Source organism: Vipera ursinii (assembly GCF_947247035.1).
Source record: "Vipera ursinii genome assembly, chromosome: 1".
Lineage (NCBI taxonomy): Eukaryota > Metazoa > Chordata > Lepidosauria > Squamata > Viperidae > Vipera > Vipera ursinii.
The window spans coordinates 118,735,857-118,757,070 of record NC_139512.1 but is presented as its reverse complement, the minus strand read 5'-3'; the positions used below and the strand labels follow the sequence as shown (position 1 = coordinate 118,757,070).

The 21,214-nt window shown below is 37.5% G+C and overlaps 1 protein-coding gene across 2 annotated transcripts in view; it reads right to left on the bottom strand.

Moving 5' to 3' along the window:
* Window positions 1–1,135: 1,135 nt before the first annotated feature.
* The window catches only part of NUP160 (nucleoporin 160), a 43,350-nt gene continuing 23,271 nt past the window's right edge, over window positions 1,136–21,214 (bottom strand). For both annotated transcript variants that reach the window (XM_083348642.1, XM_083348641.1), the window contains 21 exons: window positions 20,568–20,695; window positions 20,308–20,468; window positions 19,506–19,639; window positions 18,707–18,777; window positions 16,265–16,421; window positions 15,709–15,778; window positions 15,300–15,398; window positions 14,594–14,713; window positions 14,378–14,473; window positions 14,177–14,271; window positions 13,445–13,541; window positions 13,256–13,361; window positions 11,904–12,064; window positions 9,684–9,744; window positions 9,101–9,211; window positions 8,630–8,753; window positions 6,798–6,899; window positions 5,563–5,704; window positions 3,931–4,056; window positions 2,776–2,880; window positions 1,136–1,837 (listed from right to left, as the gene is read on the bottom strand). In XM_083348642.1, the coding sequence (XP_083204768.1) occupies window positions 1,748–1,837; window positions 2,776–2,880; window positions 3,931–4,056; window positions 5,563–5,704; window positions 6,798–6,899; window positions 8,630–8,753; window positions 9,101–9,211; window positions 9,684–9,744; window positions 11,904–12,064; window positions 13,256–13,361; window positions 13,445–13,541; window positions 14,177–14,271; window positions 14,378–14,473; window positions 14,594–14,713; window positions 15,300–15,398; window positions 15,709–15,778; window positions 16,265–16,421; window positions 18,707–18,777; window positions 19,506–19,639; window positions 20,308–20,468; window positions 20,568–20,695 (2,356 nt within the window). In that variant the 3' untranslated portion in view covers window positions 1,136–1,747. The remainder of the gene's footprint in view (window positions 1,838–2,775; window positions 2,881–3,930; window positions 4,057–5,562; window positions 5,705–6,797; window positions 6,900–8,629; window positions 8,754–9,100; window positions 9,212–9,683; window positions 9,745–11,903; window positions 12,065–13,255; window positions 13,362–13,444; window positions 13,542–14,176; window positions 14,272–14,377; window positions 14,474–14,593; window positions 14,714–15,299; window positions 15,399–15,708; window positions 15,779–16,264; window positions 16,422–18,706; window positions 18,778–19,505; window positions 19,640–20,307; window positions 20,469–20,567; window positions 20,696–21,214) is intronic.

Here is a 21,214-nt window from a genome sequence, read left to right as displayed (position 1 = left end):
GAATTCTGGGAGTTGAAGTCCACGAGTCATAAAAGTGCCAAGCTTCCCTACCCCTGGCCTAAACTAAAGCCTCCTGCTTAATTTCGTAAGGTTTGAAGTGGGCGCGTTGAAATCCTGCTCCTCGTAAAGCACTTAATTGGCTGCCTGATGTTTTTCACCATTCTAGAGAGCTGCTTTTTTTTTTTTGCAAATTCTACTGACAAACGGGCATTACAGCAATGATCTTTTAATTTTAACACGTTGGATTGGCCAATATTTTACTAAAATCGGGTAATTAACTTACTTGCAGAGCTAAGCTTGTAAGCCGCCCTGAGTCTTCGGAAAAGGGTGGGATATAAATGGAATTTTTTAAAAAAGGTAGTTAATAGAGGTGATCCTTGGATGTAAGCAACATCGACAAACTCACAATTGTGAATGGCAGCTTTACTCAGAACAGCTTACCTCCCGCACCAATAACTTTTAGCAATAGCACTTAGACTTATATATTGTTTTACAGTCCTCTCTAAGCGGTTTACAGAGCCAGCATATTGCCCCAACAATGTAGGTCCTCACTTTACCGACCTCAAAAGGATGGAAGGCTGAGTCAACTTTAAGCCTGGTGAGATTTGAACTGCCAAATTGCATTCTAACCTGTGCACCACCACATCTGGCTGACTGCAATGAACTATGGATCAACATTTCAGCTAAGATTATGGCTGAATCCATTTTGCAGGCTGTAAGCATCTAAGAATGCTAAACAAACAAATATTATGGTATTTCAAGCAAAATATCCAAATACACTTTATTTGAGGGAGTTTAACATACTGTACAATAAGTATATATAGTAGCTTCTGAGTGAACCCATTTTTCTGAAAAGCTGTACATTTGATGTTATGGTAGTGGATTTTTAAAGTATTTCAGCTCCAGTATCTTGCACAAAAAATTTAATGTGTGCAAAGTATTAAATTCATTATTATTTTTTTCTGAAAGATGTCAACATGAGAAACATAGTTCCAAAGAGATCAGTTAAATGTTATTTTCTATTCTTTCTTTCTTGAGAATATTGGTTCATACTTTTTGCTTTTTTAAAACAAACTTTTTTCTTTAACAATTTAAAATTTTAATATTTATTTTGTTGTTAAAATTAATCTAGAAATTTAAAACAAAACTTCATTTTATTAAAGGTAATTCAAAAATTGTAACAATAAATAAAACCATTTTCAGTGCCCATATATGGTACAGAACAAAGATCATACAAAATATTTCAGTAGAAAAATTCTAGCAACATGCAATATACAAACAATTTTTCATTATAGGTAATTACTGACATCCAGCTTAGTACAGACTGAAGCTTAATTTAACGCAGTATCCCCATACTATAAAAAGTTCATCATTCCCTGACAGGGAATGTTTTAAGTATTATGAAAAAATAGAATTTATAATAATAGCACCACCAGCAGTGCATAGGACACCTCATGACCTAGTCAGTCCATGCAAAGCAAATGCTTTACATATACTTCATACCAGTTATGCAGAATAATTTAAAGCAGCATTTTCCAGCCATGGCAATTTCCAGATGTGTGGACTTTTAAATCCTAGAATTCAGTCAATCTGGCCTTTGATGAGAATTCTGGGAATTGAAGTCCACACACCTGAATGTTGCCCATGTTGAGAAATACTGGTTTAAAGCACAGTTTTTGTAGTTTTGTCCCAAGGACCTCCAGGCACAAGGTGATTTGGAGAAGTCACACAGATCCAAGATTGTTTGCTAGTTTCGACAATACAGAAGATGAACCGCAGTTGCCTTATCAACCTGCTTTTGGTAGACTTCTAATTTGTCATGCACTTTCTGATAAAGCTGAAAGAGAAAAACAGCACAATCCTTTTAGGAACATTAGAAAGATGAAGACTGAAAAAAATAGGATTACTCTTTAATAGGATTACATCTCTATTTCTTTTCTTCAGACACTACTGCCTCCTGTAATTACTTATAACAAGGAAAACCTGTTATAAATGTATTAAGTAAAAAAGCACAGAATCTTTCTTTGATTCTCAGCAATTTACAATGCAGTTAAAAATGCAAAATTTCCTCACAAGAAGGCCAAAGGAATTGCATATAGATGCAGGAACTGGCTAATTGTAAAGATACAAGCTTTATAAAACCCTTTGGTCATAAGGCAAGAGGAAAAACTGTAAGCTAACTAATTTTTATGAAGCATACTGATTCTCCCCAAGTAGAACAATTTGGAGTATAATCCTGTCTGTCATAGGATACTTTCTACCAACATTTGGCAGAATATTTGGATTTCAAAAATAACTGAAAACCAGCAAGGACATAGTTATAACATGCATCTGTAAACATTTTAACTACAGTTGAATTCTACCCATCAGCAATAATTCAACATGTAACGAGTGTGATTAGATTTTTAGACCTTTATCTTGAAATATACACAAGTCTTTAACACATGAACCTAGTCCCTTTGTCCTAAGGAACCAGGATTATAGTAGGAAAATTAAAAGTAATTATTAATGTTCATTTTATCTAAACTGAAACATGTTTTGTAGCTTTAGAATAAGCTAGGATATTAAACCAACTTAAAAGCATCAGTTTCTTGCTCATTTCAGAGTGCTCCTCTAAAATCTACTCGCATGAAGAAGCCTCCTTATATCCAGATTACATAACTCATTGAATGTATATCCTTTCATTTATTAATTCAGTTTTAAAAGCGAATTAAGAATGTAGTAAAAGCCTTTTTTATTTAATAGGCAAATTTTACTTTTTGTAGCTTTACTTACCATTGCGTTATGATGATTGGTTGTGTTTTCTCCTAGTACCTGAAGAAGCTGGTCAATTGCAGAATAGGGAAGCCAGACAACTGGAGTTGTAGCTGATAATGGGACCTATAAGGAAAGTGATATGATTAATATTAATTAAATATGTATGTTGCCCAAATGCCAACAATCTGGGATTTTGAATGCTCTTCAATTAAAAAAAGGGGGGAAAAACTCAAAATATTTACCACTCAGCATGGCTGAGTAAAATTTTAAAGGGATCAAATTCTGTCCTGAAACAGAAAAATAAAATATCCTCCCTCCCCCGAATTCTGTATTAAACAAAAAGGAAATTATAGTACACATTACTATTATTAATAAAGCAATGATTTTACAAGTCCAACAGATTGAAGTAGCTGGACATAGCCAAGGCAAATCTGCTATGACTGTGCAGAGAGTATGAGTGCACTTCAACAATCATCTCACCATGGCTTATGGCTAGCCCCAAACACATCCTTCCTATAGTGCACATTGGTATATGCCAGGACTTTAAAGAATTTGTTTCTTAGTTTTCATATCACTAAGAAGAGAAATCTAAAACAAGTCATGGATTACTTTACATTATCTCTCTTTGTAAGGTATGTGGATTCTTGCCAATGTCATGAAAAACATGAAGCAATCTCTATAAACAAGCTAAATTAGCTGCTAAGATTCACAGAGAGAAGAGTGCATGTACAACTTAATATATTCAATTCATAAACCACCTCAATATATTATTTCAATGTACTCTTTTTCTGGGAGCCTTCTATAGATTTTGATATTGGAAGAGAATTTGTTTCCCATTCAACCAGCAGAAACTACTTCCACAGGCAGAGACTACATAAACAATACATGGATTTCTTTCCAAATCAGGCCTGAGACAGCTCCCTAGATATGAAAGACTAAGTTTAATACAGACTGTGAACTTGGCTTCGCCCCCCCCCCACCAAAAAAAATCCTGCCCATTTCTCTCCTCCTTAAAATACAAGCTTGTCTGCATTATACTTCAATTCAGCCATATTCCAGCATACAGATACAAATTTTAAAAGGGTCTACTGCAATAATATGCTTTCATTATAGAATATTTAATTATTTTATTCCATTCAAGGGGAAGGAATGATAAAGACATATCCCCTGTACCTCAATTCCAAAGTAATCGTGTCCTTTCCCAAGTAAGGCATCCACATACTCCAACACCAAATCCACAGCTTCTTCTAGGAGATCATAATTCAAATAGAGTCGGAGAAGTTCAGCAGCATCTACCTTCTATAGAGGAACAAGCGGAAATCATCAGGCACCAACTACCATCGTAAGTTAAAGCAATACTCTCCTTGCAAAAGGACCCAGATAATTCCATGTAGTTCACGCCAAAATAAGTGTTATGGTAGAGGTACTGAGGGGATAGAGTAAAGTAGCAGCCAATGATACCAGCAGCCATAACGGGTCTCATACCACCCTGATCTTCCTAATGTCTTTCCTATTTAGCTGCTGCTACAAAAAATCCGTGACTTTAAGTGTGACACATCCAACCTACTCACCCACCCCAAACGTCCATCATCCTCTTATTTTTCTGAGGAGTGCACATTTCTTCCTATTTTCACCATCTTAAAAATCTGCAAATTATTTAATTTATCTAACAAATGCTGGGGAAAAACGGAATTTCAACTTACTGAGTTGGAATTACCCTTTTTCTTCATTTGGATGAATCTCCTACACTACAAGCTATGAAGAATCTGTCTGTATTATTTCTATCACATCTCCTTATAGCTAGAGATCCTAATGATATTCTTCTGGGCCACTAACCAATATTTAAGAAGCTCTATACTGTTATGGTTCTCATTCTGTCTGATGATCTTGGGATTACTCTTAGCAACTTCATAAACATGGTTAGGAAAGATCATCCAAGAATTGAAAGCTGGCACGCCTATTTCTGTTTTTTTAATTTAATTGCTGAAAAATATTACATTATACTAGCTGAAAAAAAACCAGTCCCTATTCAGTTTATTACCTGAAAAACATATATAGTCCTCAATTTACAACCACAACTGAGCCGAAAATTTCTCTTTTGTAAGTGAAACATTTGTGAAGTGAATTCTGCCCCATTTTACAGTCTTCCTGGCCATAGTTAAGTGAATCACTGCAGTTAACTTAGCAACATGGCTGTTAAGTGAATAAATATGGTTTCCCCATTGACTTTGCTTGTCAAGTCACAAAAGGTGATCACATGATCCAGGGACACTGCAACCACCATAAATATGAGTCAGTTGCCAAGCATCCAAATTTTGTTCATGTGATTACGGGGATGCTGCAGTGGTCATAAGTGTGAACAATGGTCATAAGTCACTTTTTTCAGTGCTGTTGTAACTTTGAACAGTCACTAACTGAACTGTTATAACTCGAGAAGTACCTGTAATTTACTGTCAAATAAAGTACTTTCTAATCTATTACTAATTTTTGACAGTTAATTGCTAATGAGAATTCTCTAGCCCAGGGGTCCCCAACCTGTGGCCCACTACCGGTCCATGGCCTATTTGCAACCAGGTGGCGTGAGTGGCTGGCTGGTACGCGCTGGTGTGCATGTGTAGAGCCCTACTCGCGTGAGTGTCGCAGGCGCTTGTGGCTCTACTCATGTGGGCGCTTGAGGACTCACATGAGCAACAGGTGCTCGTGCATGTGCATGCGGCTGCCCCCCCCCCCCAGGCCACCAACCTGGAAAGGTTGGGGAACTCTGCCCTAGCTCAAATTAATTTTCTACAAACTGAAGTTATTTACTTTGTAGCTGTTGATAAGCCAGTTAGGTAAGGGAACACCATGAGACAGCAACTTATTGATTACACAACGGTGGTATGGGCTATTCTCTGACTTATACTTGTCCAGGTAGGAGGCTAAAAGACGCCAAGCTTCATCTGTTGCGCTGCAATAAACAATTGGAATATATTTATTATACTGTCAATGCTATAGCCCTTTTCCCCCCCTAAATATGCACTTATGCATGCTTGTAGCCCCCCCCCTCTCTCTCTCACACACACACTTACACTTTTCTTCAAAGGTTTTGGGTATCATGATATGTTTTCCAACTAACACGATTTCTGACTTTCCTAGACTTTTAACACATACCGCTTTGCTTACTTTTAAGGTACTAAATGCAACGTTAAGGTGGACTTTTCTAGTCTTAATAAAGGATGAACATTTTTATGAATGCTCTTTAACCATTATGATTCATTTATAAGGCCCAACTATCTTTAAATGTTCGTCACAGAACCGCATAGGAGCAAAGCCTGGATAGTTGCAAGAACAGAGGGAAACATCCCTGATGTCTACCCACTTTCCACATGCACCAGTCCCAGTGAGAACTTTTCCTTTAACTGCCATTTTATCACAATAGGTAAAAGGCTCACTTAAGCTGAGATTTTGCCAGTTCCAATGTATTCCTGTGCTCTTTTTGTTTTGCATTAAATAGCACATCTTACTATTGGTGCCATTTAAGTTGCGTTTGTTCTAAATTCATGTAACCTGACTTGGCTATCTTGGTACTTCCTGCACAACTTCTTCATTTTTTTTTAAATGTTTTTCTGCTATTGTTACTTTTCTTTTCTGCTTCGTTTATCTATTTGTGTTGGAATGGAGAATCTTCTCCCCAAATCGTTCGTTCAGCTTTTGTACATAAAATTTTGGCAATGAAGGACCACCACAGCAAATCCCATTAAGTTCTGCACTTAATGTTACAAGATTTAAAGAATAAAAAGTGGTTTGCACTGTTCCTTTTAACTTTGTGTTAATGTGGTTTTCAACTTGCATTTAACTATAGCTTTTATATCATTTTATTCTTTTATTTGTAAACTGTCCAGACAAATGCAAATGTGATAGGCAGTAGAGACATTTGGTAAGTAAACAAACAAACGTTCCTCAACATAGTTTCCAAATGTGTTCAGTTAAATGGAATATTTTATTAGCAAGAATGTTACTTTCATGCAGATTTATGAGATCACCATTTAAATATACTTTACCTGTTCTTCTTGGTTGTAATGACTGATGACAACTGGTTCGCAGCAAGCCAATCCCAGGCTTCTGCCAAAACTGCTTCCCCTCCAAACTGAAGTTTAATACACCTAGAGCATATGCAATTAAGCACAATATATAAAACTAATATTTAAAAAAACACTGTCAAATTATTTCTTTTTGCCAAAGGAGCCAAGATCTACACCAGGGGTAGGCAACCTTGGCTCTTTTATGACTCATGGACTTCAACTTCCAGAATTCCTGAGTCAGCATGGCTAACTCAGGAATTCTGGGAGCTGAAGTCCACAAGTCATAAAAGAGCCAAGGTTGCCTACCCCTGATCTACACCATTCGATTTTATGAAGATGATTATCTTAAGAAATAATGCAAAATCCAAGTCCAGTTGACTAAGGGACTGAATATAGATTTTGCTTTTTCTAATGCTCAAGTCTGAACTTAATTCTGGTTTCATCAGTAGGAGGGCTCTCTATTTTAAATCATTTTCATCTATTATTTTGAGCGGTGAGATAGGAGTTTCTTGGATGATTGAATCAGCTTATCCATCCATCAAATGCTCTTTTTCACTGCTCCTAGTCATTCCTCCTACGTAGGCAGAAAGCAAAATGGAATTTTCTTCTTCCTTGAAATTACTGTACATATCAAATCTACCAACATTAACAATAAGTTGAATTCATCTTATCTCTTCATCATACATTCCAGTTTTCATAAGACATATACCTTGTATTTTGCTCTGGGAAGTCGGGGGGGGGAGGGGGGGAGGAGGGGAAGTAGAGGGGTGGGAGGCAGGGGAGGGAGGAGGGAGAGGGGGAGGGGGGGAGATAGGGGGGAGGTAGGGAGGGGAGGAGGGAGGGGGAAGGGGGGTTTTTCAAAGGAAAATTGTATTTTAAAACTTTTCAATAAAAAAAAAAAAAAATTACTGTACATATCAAATCTACCAACATTAACAATAAGTTGAATTCATCTTATCTCTTCATCATACATTCCAGTTTTCATAAGACACTAATGGTCTACAAAGCAAAAACAAAAAAACAGGCCCATTCAAGGCTAGGCCATGTCAACATCATACAAAAACACTGATCCCAGTAAAGAATCCTTCTGGATTTCTATAAACTTTTCATCAAATGACAATGACCACAACTGTGGATATAAAGTCTACTGCCGGGAACGATTTCCCATTGCCCAGTGCGCTCACACAGGGAGGGCCTCCTCAGGGTGCCGTCGGCTAGACAATGTCAGCTGGCGACCCCCAGGGGGAGGGCCTTCTCTGTGGGAGCGCCAGCCCTGTGGAACCAACTTCCTCTTGAGCTCCAGATGGCCCCGGATCTCCGGTCCTTTCACCGCGGCCTTAAAATATTCCTTTTCCATCAGGCTGACCTGGACTGACAGGGATTTTTAAAATGTTTTTAACTTATTATTGGGGCTGCTAGTTTAATTCTTTTTTTAACTTTTGTATTATTGTATTTTTATTGTTGTTAGCCGCTGAGTTCTTCGGGAGATAGGGCGGCATATAAGTCCCAAAAATAAATAAAATAAATAAAGTCTATCCACTGAATTCACACTAGATAAACTACATCACTAACCAAACAAATCATATTGCAGTTTAGTATGACATTCTACTCTCTTCCTTCATCTCACAATCTCCTTCCACTCCAGCCCTTGGCAGGGCTCAATTTATACGCAAAGAAAATTTATAATGTTGGTTTACAACTGAAAAAGAAGGAACTCTTTTAAATTTACAAAACATTTTTAAAAGTTAAGAAATATTCAACATATTGTAGCATTCATGCTCCACAAAGAACCCCAATAATTTGTCACGTACTTGAAAGTAAGACCCTCAAACACAGGTCTTAAGGAAAGCTTGTAAGTCTGGCAGAGAGAAATAGCCATGTCGAAGAGTCCAGCCTGCACCAATAGGGAAACTAACTCCTTGGGGAATGAGTTTCCTGGGAAGATAACAAAATCTGCTGATTAACAAATGTGATATGTGTTAACATGTAAGGATAAATTCCAATAGAATGGTTTCAGAAATAAAATTATTGTAACTTTGAACTTTTACAAATACAAAATTAAATACACCATATCTGAGTGATTTATACCCACTTTGCATATAGGAGCCAGGTATCTATTTAATAAAATGCTATGTTACATTCAGAGCAATACCATAAGGAGTGTTGTGTGAGTCACAAAGATTACAATTTTACACTAGACAATAGCTACCCAGAGACTCAGTAAAAGGACGTTTCGGTACTGTTTATTGCTGGAGGGCTATTAATATATATTCCAATGTTACCTGTAATAGCAGCTGATGCTGGATCATGTTGTGCCAAAGTTAACCGTATGTGAGCCAACATACATTCTTTTTCCAAGTCCTGTAGCTCCAAGATTTCAATATGACTTCCCGCTGTGTCAAGTAATATTTATTAATACTTCATTATAATAAATTTAAAACACTTTAGACCATGAACATAATTCAGTATTCAAATCATGATCTCATTAATTTGTTTCTAAAGAGTTTAGAAAAAGCTTTTAATATGACGTTGTTCACACCATCTTTTTATTCTTGATGCAAAAAAAAAAGCTGCCATTGACATATCTTCCTTTTTTCCATTAGCCACAAATAATAACACTAAAAAACACAGGAAACACTTAATCTGAAATCCCAAACGTCTTCAGTTCCCTAGACTAGTTCTTAAATTTTCAAAGTTTTTGCCTGATCTTCTTGACAACAGGTCAAGAAAATGTAAGCTTCTGCATCAGTATTGTATGGTATAGATTAGAACCATGTAACTCAGACCCACATGCCAAGTTTATATAACTCTACCTAGTTTAGAAAAACCAATTTGTAATTACTCATAGTAAAATATATCACTTACTTGGAGCAGCAGCACACTCTCCATCATGGTTTCTTTTGGGGGATGCTCCTGGACGTTCATACTAGAATCACAACAGAATAAGCATTCTAAAGGTAAGCCTTCAGTCTTTATAGCATCCATAGTATGCATAATGAAAATAGTTTATTTCTTCAATCATATCATAAGCTTCACTGCATTACCTTATACTCAGCAAACGAAGCCTTTTTATCCATTGCACCCATGTTGCTTCTAGCTACAAAGTCAATAGTTTTCATGCCATTCAACTGACTGGCTAAAACCTTGAAAATACATCAGCAACTACCCAAGAGCTTCAAGTATTTTGTGTGTGTGTGTGTGTGTGTGTGTGTGTGTGTGTGTGTGCATACACACACACACTCCAAAGTTTTCATACCATGGTTCCCTCAAATTATATTATTCACCGTCGCCTGCTGTCTAATTTATCCCTAATTCCACATTCTTCTTTGATTCCCCTAAATTAAAATCACCAAATTATTTGAAAACTTGGATCACGAAAGAAGAATAAAATGGGTACAAGACATGCAAGTTTGCTTATTTTGTTTAATTTATTCTGGCCCCAGAAATTTGCCATTTCCTTGTAACATAATTGTACAGGTACTCCTTGACATGACTATAATTGAGACTGAAATTTCTGTCACTAAGTGATGTAGATGCAAAGCCTGACTGCATTGCTTGGCATCGGCTATACCTGCAGCCCCAGTTGCTATCATTAAGTGAGACAGTGTCACTGTCATTAGTGAGGCAATTTCCTGCCAGCTTCCCACACCACAGTCAAAGAGAAAGCTGGCAGGAAGTTGCAAGTCCAGACCTGTAAGTAAGTGGCTGCTACCAGCTCGGGGAGAGATTGAGGGTGGGTGGTAAAAGGTGCCGTGCAGGTTGTGGAGGGCATGGGAGGGCACAAGTGGCCAGTGCGAGGCCGAAAGGCTTGGGAGGATGCACACTGGTTCTTGAGAGGTATCCTACAGGTAGGAAGGGTTACAGAGGGCATGTTGGGGTGTGCCAGAAGTGCAATGGTACACAGGTTGGGGAGGGTGCAAAGACACTGCATAGATCAGGGATGCAGAAGTGCCATGTGGGTTAGGGAGGGTATGTGAGGGTGCAGTGCTGCTTTGAGTGGGTGTGCAGGGGTATGCAAGTGGCTGATGCAGTATGAGCATAGATGGGCCGGAGATGATGCACAACAGGAGATACTTATGCTAAAACCTGCCCCATAATGCTGGCTTCCCCAAGGATTTTCTGGGGAAGACAGCCGGGAATATTGCAAATTGTGATCACATGATCCCAGGATGCTTGACAATTGGTTGTAAGAGTGAACGGTTTTCCCAGACCCAGATGACAATCACGTATGTGACCACAAGGATGCTGAGATGGCCATAACTCCAAGATCAGTTGTAACCACAATTCGTTCAGCAGTGTCATAATTTTGAACGGTTGCTGGACAAATGGCCGTAAGTCAAGGATTACCTGTAGTTATTGACACTAAAGTGTTTTAGCTTTGGTCACAATGAATCCCATGCATGAAATGTGTCAGATTCAGAGGCAAAATTATTTTTCTCTCCTGCCTTAACCATTAAAATAATCTTGTACTATTACATAATGGCACATATTAAAATGAAATTCCAAAGTGCTGCTCTCGAAAGAAAAATGCCATCCATCAAAAAATATCACCATCCCAAGGATAATAGAGTAATAATAGCAGAAATATCCAAAAATGCCAAATTATGCAAAAATGGCACCAAAACACACAGACACAGACGTTAATCATAGTCCATCTTGAATACATAGCAGAAAAAACTATTTTGAGTTTACAATGTTGATACTATATGGTACAAAGCTATTACAAATCTAGTTGTTCTGCTTCGGATACCATGAAGCCTCCTCCCAGAAAGTAACAATGAAAAGCGATCATGGAGAGGATGTGTAGAATCCTTGACAATCTTGTGATAAACATTTGGCTAGTCTGAAGGAATATTATCTTGACTATTCCAGTATCAGTCACCTCTTGGACCATTTCCAATGAAAAGGTATTTGCGGACTGTGTATTACACTTCCATCACTAAGATATATTGCGAAATAACACTGCATAGAGGCCCAACAGTAGCGACCAAGATTGCTGAAACCTTAAAATATGCTTATACACAGCAACAAAGACCGATTCAGAGAGAGAAATTAATGAAATTAAATCCTGAAAGAGTTTCTTACCACAGCACCAGAAGCTGGTTGCACTATCCATGCATACTCAGGGCGAATCAGCCGTAAACAGTTAATAGCTGCAAGGTAACAGTTTGCTTGTTTCTGTAATCCGGGAAGAGTGCGAACTTCCCTGCCAAGGCGCATTCCATATTCAAACATTACTGTTCCAGCTGAGGAAGGAAACAGATCCGTCCATCAGAACAAGAGCTCTCCCATTCCTGATATCCTATCATTTTCAGATCAGAAAAAAATAGGGCAACAACATATATGGAACTAGCTTGAAAACTGTAAGACAAAAAGTGTCTCTATCCCAGATCAAATCCTACACATCTCAAGAGAACAGAAATTAAAACAGGAGACATTTGTACCTGCAAGAGCTAACCACCTGAAAAAGGAGTTTCTAATTCTAAGAGAGCAAACACAAATTGTGCTTTTCCAGGTTAAATATAAGAGAAGAACTGATATAAATGTGAAAGAAAAGAGGGGAAAAAGAAATTGATTTAATTTACATTTCACCTGTTATTTTGTTGAACAATGCGACATCTAATATTCCTTCCTCAGGAAGGATTGTCTCAGCAACAACAACCCTGTGAGGCAAGTTGGGCTGAGAGAAAGCGACTGGCCCAAGGTCATCCACCCAGCTGGCTTTCATGGCTAAAGCAGGACTAGAACTCAGGGTCTCCTGGTTTCTAGCCTGGTGCCTTAAAATTTAATCTTTTAATACCAACCCAGTTTGTTATTGCTGGCAAACAGCACCATTAAACAGAGAAGTTCTCTGTTAGTGGTAAACAGTTGGGTGCTTCTCATGTTTTTGGATTTTGGACTATGATATATTCTCCCTTCCCTGGGTGCTGCAGACGTCCATACACTTCCCAGTTGAAAATGAATAAAAACTCAGGGAACATGTATAGAACGGAAAAGAACTTCACGTGCATCTCCGATTTGGTCAACAATTCATGGGAGAATCTTAAGACTGTTTTGCAATGTTTATGCTTGGATGAAACTTCTGAAACTCAGCAATGGCCTATTTATTTCTCCTCTCTCCCCTATGTGGGGGCAGGAAAAGGAGAAATAAATAAGCCATTGCTGAGTCTTAGATTCTCCCATGAATTGTTGACCAAATCAGAAATGCATGTGACTGATACAAATTTAACATGATAATTTTAATAATTTTATTGTTTGTTCTATTGTGGTTTTTTTTGGTAATATAACTTAACAATAGGATTATCCTTTGGATAGTTTATTACCTTTTAAAACCTGTTTTTGCTCACTTTTGTATATTTTTTAAAACTACAGTAAAAAAACCCAAAAAGTTTTTTTTAAAAAATGAATGAGGCAACATTTCTATATATCCCTCATACCTTTCCGATAATTATGACGATAAATATGGAAAGCATATAGCAATTCATAGTAATTATGTGTCATCAGATCCACTGCCCGAGCACGATATTCAATTATTCCAACAACCTGTAAAACAAATAATATTTATCAAACATAGCCCAATATTTTGTGTAACTTTATTTTGCTACTAAGGAGAATAGATGATATACCTCATTATGAAGATTCACATATGGAAACTCCACAAGATCCTGCAATTGGGAGCGTTCACAAAGAACTACTACTAGTTGTCGTAAACAATCCAGTTGCCTGGAAAAGAAAAGTTGTTTTTTTCTCAAACACTGAGATGAAGCAAAAGGTTCATACACAAATTTATCTTACAACCATCATCTCTGTAAGCAAGAGGTCTAATATAGGCACAGATGAAGAAGCCCGTATTATACACACATACACGCAAAATACAATTCTGATTATAAATACCTTCTACTTAAGCAATTTCATTTACACACAGCTAGTTCTTTCACAAAAAGAGATTTAATACATCAATCAAAGCACAGAATAACAGAATCCATAATTGGTGGATAAAACAGTCACATGTTTCTATCTAAACAACCCACTAAATAAATAATTCGGTTTCCCTTAAAAACAGGGCAATAAGAGGAATTTGTGCAGTGGTTCATGAATCATGATTAATGCTGAAGTGCAAAAACTATGGGCTAATTTTGAACACCAATTTGTTCCTCCATTAATGACCAAACGTTCACTTTTTCTGCAAAACAGAACCAACTGTTTTGGTAACAAGAACTAAAGAAAATGAAAATTCAACAGCGCTCTCCCACAGGCCCTATCCTTAACATTATGGTTTAATAAGCAGCTATTGTCACAAACTTATAAAATTATGCAGACATAATTCATAGATGTGACTGGAAGATATATATCATTACCTGCTTGGATCTGGATTATGAGTCAAAGCTTCATATGCTTGACTATTATGTCCTAAATCTAAATGATGTTTGAAAATGCAAGTCCTCAGGGTAGCCTGCAATATAAATATAGTAGATATGATAACCCAGAACCAATTAAAAAAATAGTTAGATGGTACAAACAAATCCTGTATGAGGCAAATAGGCATTTTAGCCTCCTACCTGACTTCTCCAATCATCTGCTGCTTCAGTGATTGCCAAAGTAGCCAGCTGAATGATCAGTTCAGGAAGACCCACGGTGTCCAAGAGACGCAAAACCTAGGGAGAGGGTTATTTGGCCACTAACGTTTTATTTTCACTCTTTGTTTATACTCTAAAGATATGCAGCAATTGCAAGGACAATGAGATCATGTTACTTTTGCTCAGTAACAAAAATACCTTATCGTAATATTGTAGCTGTGGAGTAGAAGCCATTTCTACCTCTTCAGATCTAATCAGTCTATCTAAAAACTCTTCTTTTCCAACTTCTGAGGCAGCTTGACAGAAACAGTCCAGTGCCTGGAGGAAAAAACAGAAGTCATAAAAAGTCATAAAAACTATTACAAAATTAGCTATAAAAATTGTCAATCTCATATATGTTTGTACCAAAAGGTATTTCTTAGAGCAGAACACAATCCACAAAACCATATACATACGTAGTGTTTTAACCCTCTGTATTCCAATACAGTTCCATATTTTTTTAAAAAAAAAATCTTCTCTTTAGGATAGTGATATAGAATTATCACGACATGTAGATCAGGGGTGTCAAACTGCCGACCTGCAGGCCAGATGCGTCATGCCGAAACCACGCCCACCCTATTGCCGGAAATGGAAAAAAAGTCACAATACGTTGCAACACGTCACATAACGTTGCAAGTTTGACACCCCTGATGTAGATGACACGAGGAGGTTGATAGTTATGCAGTTGATTCTTTTCTTTTTTTGGATGATATTTTTAAAAAATTAGATCACTCTACATTCATCAAAACTTTCAAAAATTACACTTTTCTTGAATGTGATGATTAATTACAAACCAACCCTTAATACATTACCTATCACTTAGTATTTTCCAAAGAAAATGAAACATTTTCAAACATAAATTTACCTTGTGTTCTTCTCCTGTAACAAGATAGCAATGTGCCATCATAAAACGACATGATCCCACATTAACATGACACCAAGGTTCCAGCAAACGAATATATTCCTGATATACAAATAAAGCAATTAGACAAAAGGTTAATCTTACTTTGCATTGGATTTAAATAATAATCTCTCACTAAAATACAGTTAAAAATATGTGCTACCCAGTGCTACCAACTAACTAAATTGGGTCATACATTCTGAAATTCAAGTTTCAGCAAGCAAAATACAACTAGTATCAGCTGAAAGAAAGAGCAGGAAGTTTTCAGTGATTATATCTATCTCAGCATTTTACTAATAACCAATTACATCAGTTACCTTGCTTATGTTTTGTTTAAAGAATACTCCAAAGGTATTCCACGTAGAGATCTCACCTGTAATTGAGCATACTGACAAGCCCCCATCAAACATTCTGGGAAGAGGAAGCTAGGATTACTTGGCCACCTGAAGACAGCATAAGGAATATAGGTTTCTTCGACTTATGACAAGGCAGTGGCCCTCCATGTAAATTCAGAGCAAGAAACTGTATTTCCAGTATAGTTTACAAAGTGAATCATTCAAAAAAATGAATAAAAATGCTAATGAATAATGAAACAGTACTATTTAAAATGCAAAAAGGAAGGAGGAAAACGCGCAACAAAAACTAGGAAGTCAACAAGTAGCCAATCTTGATCAACTATATCTCATTGTCTTCTGGGGAAAAAGAACTGACAGCTGATTCCAGTTAAACTATTTCTGGCTGGTTCCTAGCTGAACTCATTACTATCTCTACAAAAGATGCTTTGCAATACAACTTGAAATAGGTCAGTTTGTTTATATGCACATGTGTGCAGAAAAATGGAAAGTTCACGGCTATTACACAAGTTTAATTTTTTTTTTAAAGCCTAGCCATTATCCATTATTCAGGTCAGGGATATGTTGAAAGGATACAGAAATTGCAGTAGATAACTGGAAATGGCAGAAAACATTTGAGGCCAACTCAAACACGTTTCATCCAAGGCTGCATTAGACTGGAAGAGCTGAGATATTATGTGTTTCCGGGCTCCCTCCTGAAAGAAGAGCTCCACAATTGTTTGAGGGCTTGACACTAGAAAAAAATATTTTAATATATTGTAAAAATCAATTACAGAGCAATAACTTTCAGAACGTATTATTAGTCACCAAACAGTCTTTCAATTTAAATTAGTTTTCCATTCTATATTCTATTTCTGATAAAGGTATGTGGGAAAGATTTTTTATTTTCAGTCCTTGGGTTATGACAGCAATTGGAACTTGCTGTTGCTAAGCGTGACATCACAAGACTGCAACAATGACAATCCCAACAATCCCAATTGTCATCATCACCTTAAGAGATGTGGATCAATAAGCAGGAAGTTGTGTAAATCCCAGGCAAAGATTGTGGGGGTTTTCATAAGTGGGGTGGGAGAAGCCAGGGAAAGCCTTGGGAAGTCCAGCGTAGGCTATGCACAAGTTGGGGGAGGCCAGGGGACAGGAGGTGCTGTAGCGTGTGCACAGGTATGCAAGTGGGTGCATTGGTTAGCATGAGCACAGAAATATCAGGGAAGTGGAAGGCAGGTGAGTGCAAAAACACCAGAAAGTGGATGATGCCATCGAAACGCAAGATGTTCGGGGCATATGGGATGTGGGGCAAGAAGTTCATAGTAAGAATAAACATTGTTTAATAATGTTTAAAGGATCTCATCAGTTTTAACAGCTGAGCAATATTTTGTGATTTCTTAATGTATCTGATTAAGCAATCTAATAACATTATTGATCAACTGGAAAAATCTTTAATATTAATATTTGAAATTAAACACAAAATTAAAACAAATACTAAAACAAAGGCAAAAGCGTTTTGAAATGTATGTTACTTTCACAATTTTAAAACCTTTTAATCTTAAATTAATTCTGATTTTAATGTTACCGTATTTTTCGGACCACAAGACGCACCTGACCATAAGACGCACCTAGTTTTTAGAGCAGGAAAACAAGAAAAAAATATTCTGAACCAAATAGTATCGGTATACTAAAACAGGGCTTTTCAACCTTTTCATCCATTGTACCACTTTTAGGACAAGGCAATGGCCGAGTACCACCAGTTGCCCAGCAAGGTGTCAAAAACTTGACACCCCCCCCCCAAAAAAAGATAAAGTACAGGTAGTCCTTGAGTTATGATTCAATTAGTAACTGTTCAAAGTTACGACGGCATTGGAAAAAGTGACTTATGACCATTTTTCACACTTATGACCGTTGCAGCATCCCCAGGGTCATGTGATTTACATTCGGATGCTTGGCAATCGATTCATATTTATGATGGTCACATTGTTCCAGGGTCATGTGATTGCCTTTTGCAACCTTCTGACAAGCAAAGTTAGTGGGGAAACCAGATTCACTTAACAATCATGTTACTAATTTAATTTCTCTCTCTCCTTCTCTTTCTCTCCCCCTCCCTCTTTCTTTCTCTCCCTCTTTCTCTCTCCCTCTTTTTCTCTTTCCCTCTTTCTCCCTTTCTCTCTCCCTCTATTTCCCTCCCTTTCTCCTTCTCTCTCTCCCTTTCTCTCTTTTTCTCTTTCCCTATTTCTCCCTCTTTCTCTCTCTCCATTTCCCTCCCTTTCTCCTTGTCTCTCTCTCCCTCTTTCTCTCCCTTTCTTTCTCCTTCTCTTCCTATTTTTCTCCTTCTCTCTCTCCCTCTTTCTCTCTCTCCCTCCCTCTCCCATTGTCCCTTCCTTCTTTCCTTCCTTTCTTCCTTCCCTCCCTCTTTGTCCTTCCCTCTCCGCATTAGAGCAGTACCCGCGGAGGTGGCCCTGCGGCCCGGCTTTCTCTTGCAGAAAGCAAGCTGAAACGGAGCGAGGGAGAAACGCGAATGGGCCGATCTCGCACTCCTGCAATCTCCCTCGCTCGGATTCAGTTTCCCTTGCTACAAGAGAAAGCAGGCTGAAACGGAGCAAGGGAGATTGCAGCAGTGTGAGATCAGCCAATTCACGTTCCTGGTTTCAGCCTGCTTTCTCTTGTAGCAAGGGAAGCTGAAACTGAGCGAGGGAGATTGCAGGAGCGCGAGATCAGCATTTCTCAGCACGTGCCAATTCGTGCTCCTGGCAATCTCCCTTGCTTTCCACTTGCAGAGGTTGGGGCTGGCCATACAGATCACCTTCGGACCATAAGACGCACCCTCGTTTTCCCCCCAGCTTTTTTGGGGGGGGGAAAGTGCGTCATGGTCCAAAAAATACGTTAATTTTATTGATTATATTGTACACCACCCAGAGCCTCTGGGTGATTACGAAATTAGATAGATAGATAGATAGATAGATAGATAGATAGATAGATAGATAGATAGATAGACAGACAGACAGACAGATATAGAGCATTTCTTACCCAGCTTCAATGGTGTTATTGTTGTGGAATCTGTTAGCTTTAATACCGAAAGATGCTGTAGGTTTGATTCCCTACAAAAAAATCAATTATCTTCATTTAACATACTTAGTTATATAATTCTAACTCTATATTTTAACTGTAACTAGGATGAAGAAAGTCTTAAAATAAAAACTTTAAAAAAATAGGTTGATAGGAAGACAAAGATCTATCATAATTAAAAATAGAAACTTAATACTTTCTACAAGAATATTAAATATTTTCTTGGATATGATCAAATTTCTTGGATATGATCAAATTCCTATTTTTAAAATAACAATCCATCATTGAAAAATGACATGATGAAGACTTTATGAAGTCTTACAGTTTCAAATATGGATAGACCGATCAATTTGGAAATTTTATATAGTGAAATACATGAAAATGACATTCAGGATAACATAACTCATCTGTACACTGTTTTAAATAACAGACAATCATCTCCATTTCCTCACAAAATTCCATGGAAATGTAATTCTAAACTGTTGGTTTGACTAAGATAATCCCTAAGAAAATGAAAAAGATAGGTAGGTAGGTAGGTAGATACGGACAGATGATATAGTAAGGATATTAAGAAGAAAACAACAGCAAAGAATAAAAGAAAACTCTGATAGTCATAAGCAGACTTTGGACAAATTGTTTCCAATCAAAAAAATAAAAAATGCCTATTTTATATACAAAGGAAAATAAGTATGATTTATAGACACTTTTATATACTTCATTATATACCTATATATTTATACACTAAGCATAAAATACTTACAGTTCATCAACAGGAACATCTGATGCCAAACGCTGACTTGCCCACCTTATCACATAATAAGATAGTAACAAAATAGATGTACGATGCAGTAAGTTCTGTTGAGTGTGGAATAGCTGATCTCCTCCCAAAAGTATCTGAAACATGTCAATAAACATTAAACTGTAGTTAATTTGGTAACAAAAAAGGGGCGTGGTGGCTCAGTGGGTTAGGACGCTGAGCTTGTCGATCAGGTCGGCAGTTTGGCGGGTCGAATCCCGAGTGCCGCGTAACAGAGTGAGCGCCTTTTATTCGTCCCAGCTTCTGCCAACCTAGCAGTTCGAAAGCACGTAAAAATGCAAGTAGAAAAATAGGGACCACTACGGTGGGAAGGTAACAGCGTTCCGTGCGCCTTTGGCGTCTAGTCATGCCAGCCACATAACCACGGAGACGTCCTCGGACAAGCGCTGGCTCTTTGGCTTTGAAACGGAGATGAGCACCGGCCCCTAGAGCTGGAAACGACTAGCACGCATGTGCGGGGGAACTTTTACCTTTTACCTAATTTGGTAATATTGAGAAAGAAACAATGATCACACATAAATGTGAAAATAATTCAAGTTCAGTGCCAGAGACACCACACAGCAATTTATTAACAACTTTCTGCATGTTATGCTCGTGTGCCAAATGACAATATTTATCCAGAAAAAATGGTAATTTTTCCATTACTGATCTATTTCTTGCCCTCTATCATAAAATGTGCCCCTAATGTTTTCCATAAATAGGATGTTTTAGGATTCCGAAGGATATTAGTGTTTGATATACTCACAGCATCTCCAAGCCGTAGTAAGAGCTGCTGTAAAATCAACAGGTCCCGGCAAATTAAAAAGCGTGTCATGGACATCTTGTACACACACCGGCATACCATATTTACTGTTGTGCTACTACCATAAAGTTGTGACAGATGCATGCGCACGTTTATGGGCTGAACTGTAGAAAGAGGCAAAAAACATGTATTAACTTCAGTTGCGTCTATTCAATCAGAATGTTGAGGGTGGGAAGGAGAGGCTAATGCTGTTCTCCTCTCACCAGGACTGAATCCTCTATCCATCTCAACATCTGTTTCATAGTCCATTTCCCGGATAAGCATCCCAATAACATTAACTGGACTTTTGATTTCTTGTAGTTTGCTGTGAATATCTTCCATCATATTTTCTCTGCAAAAATAAGTAAAATTTAAGTAGGCTGAATTAAGAGATTATTAAGAGATTATAGATTATGAAAGTGAAGTAATTTTGTGGCATATTACTATCTCGCAATGACTCTTAACTTGATATCTCGTATGTTGATACTTCCTTAACAGATTATTCTGAAACTAGTTATCAAGACATATACTGTTCGTTAAGTGCAGATTAATAATTTCACACAGGACATGTAGTTACAGGGAGCATATGGCCTTTATTATAAAGGACAGCCCTTGTTACAGAAATGTACCCTTTAGATTTATTTATTTTCTTGGTTTTGCTTTGTAAAGCAGTTATAAACCTAAAATGATTTTTATCCTTATGAATCTCTTTCAAATATGCCCTCAACTCTGTCCTTTTATTTTTTCAAGAAAATGTAGTCACTATGCCTATAATTCAACTGTGAATTTATGTGGCAATTTTCTTGCTTGAGAGATTCTAGAGATTTAATACAAGGCTTTAACACAAAACAAAACAAAACAAAACGCCATG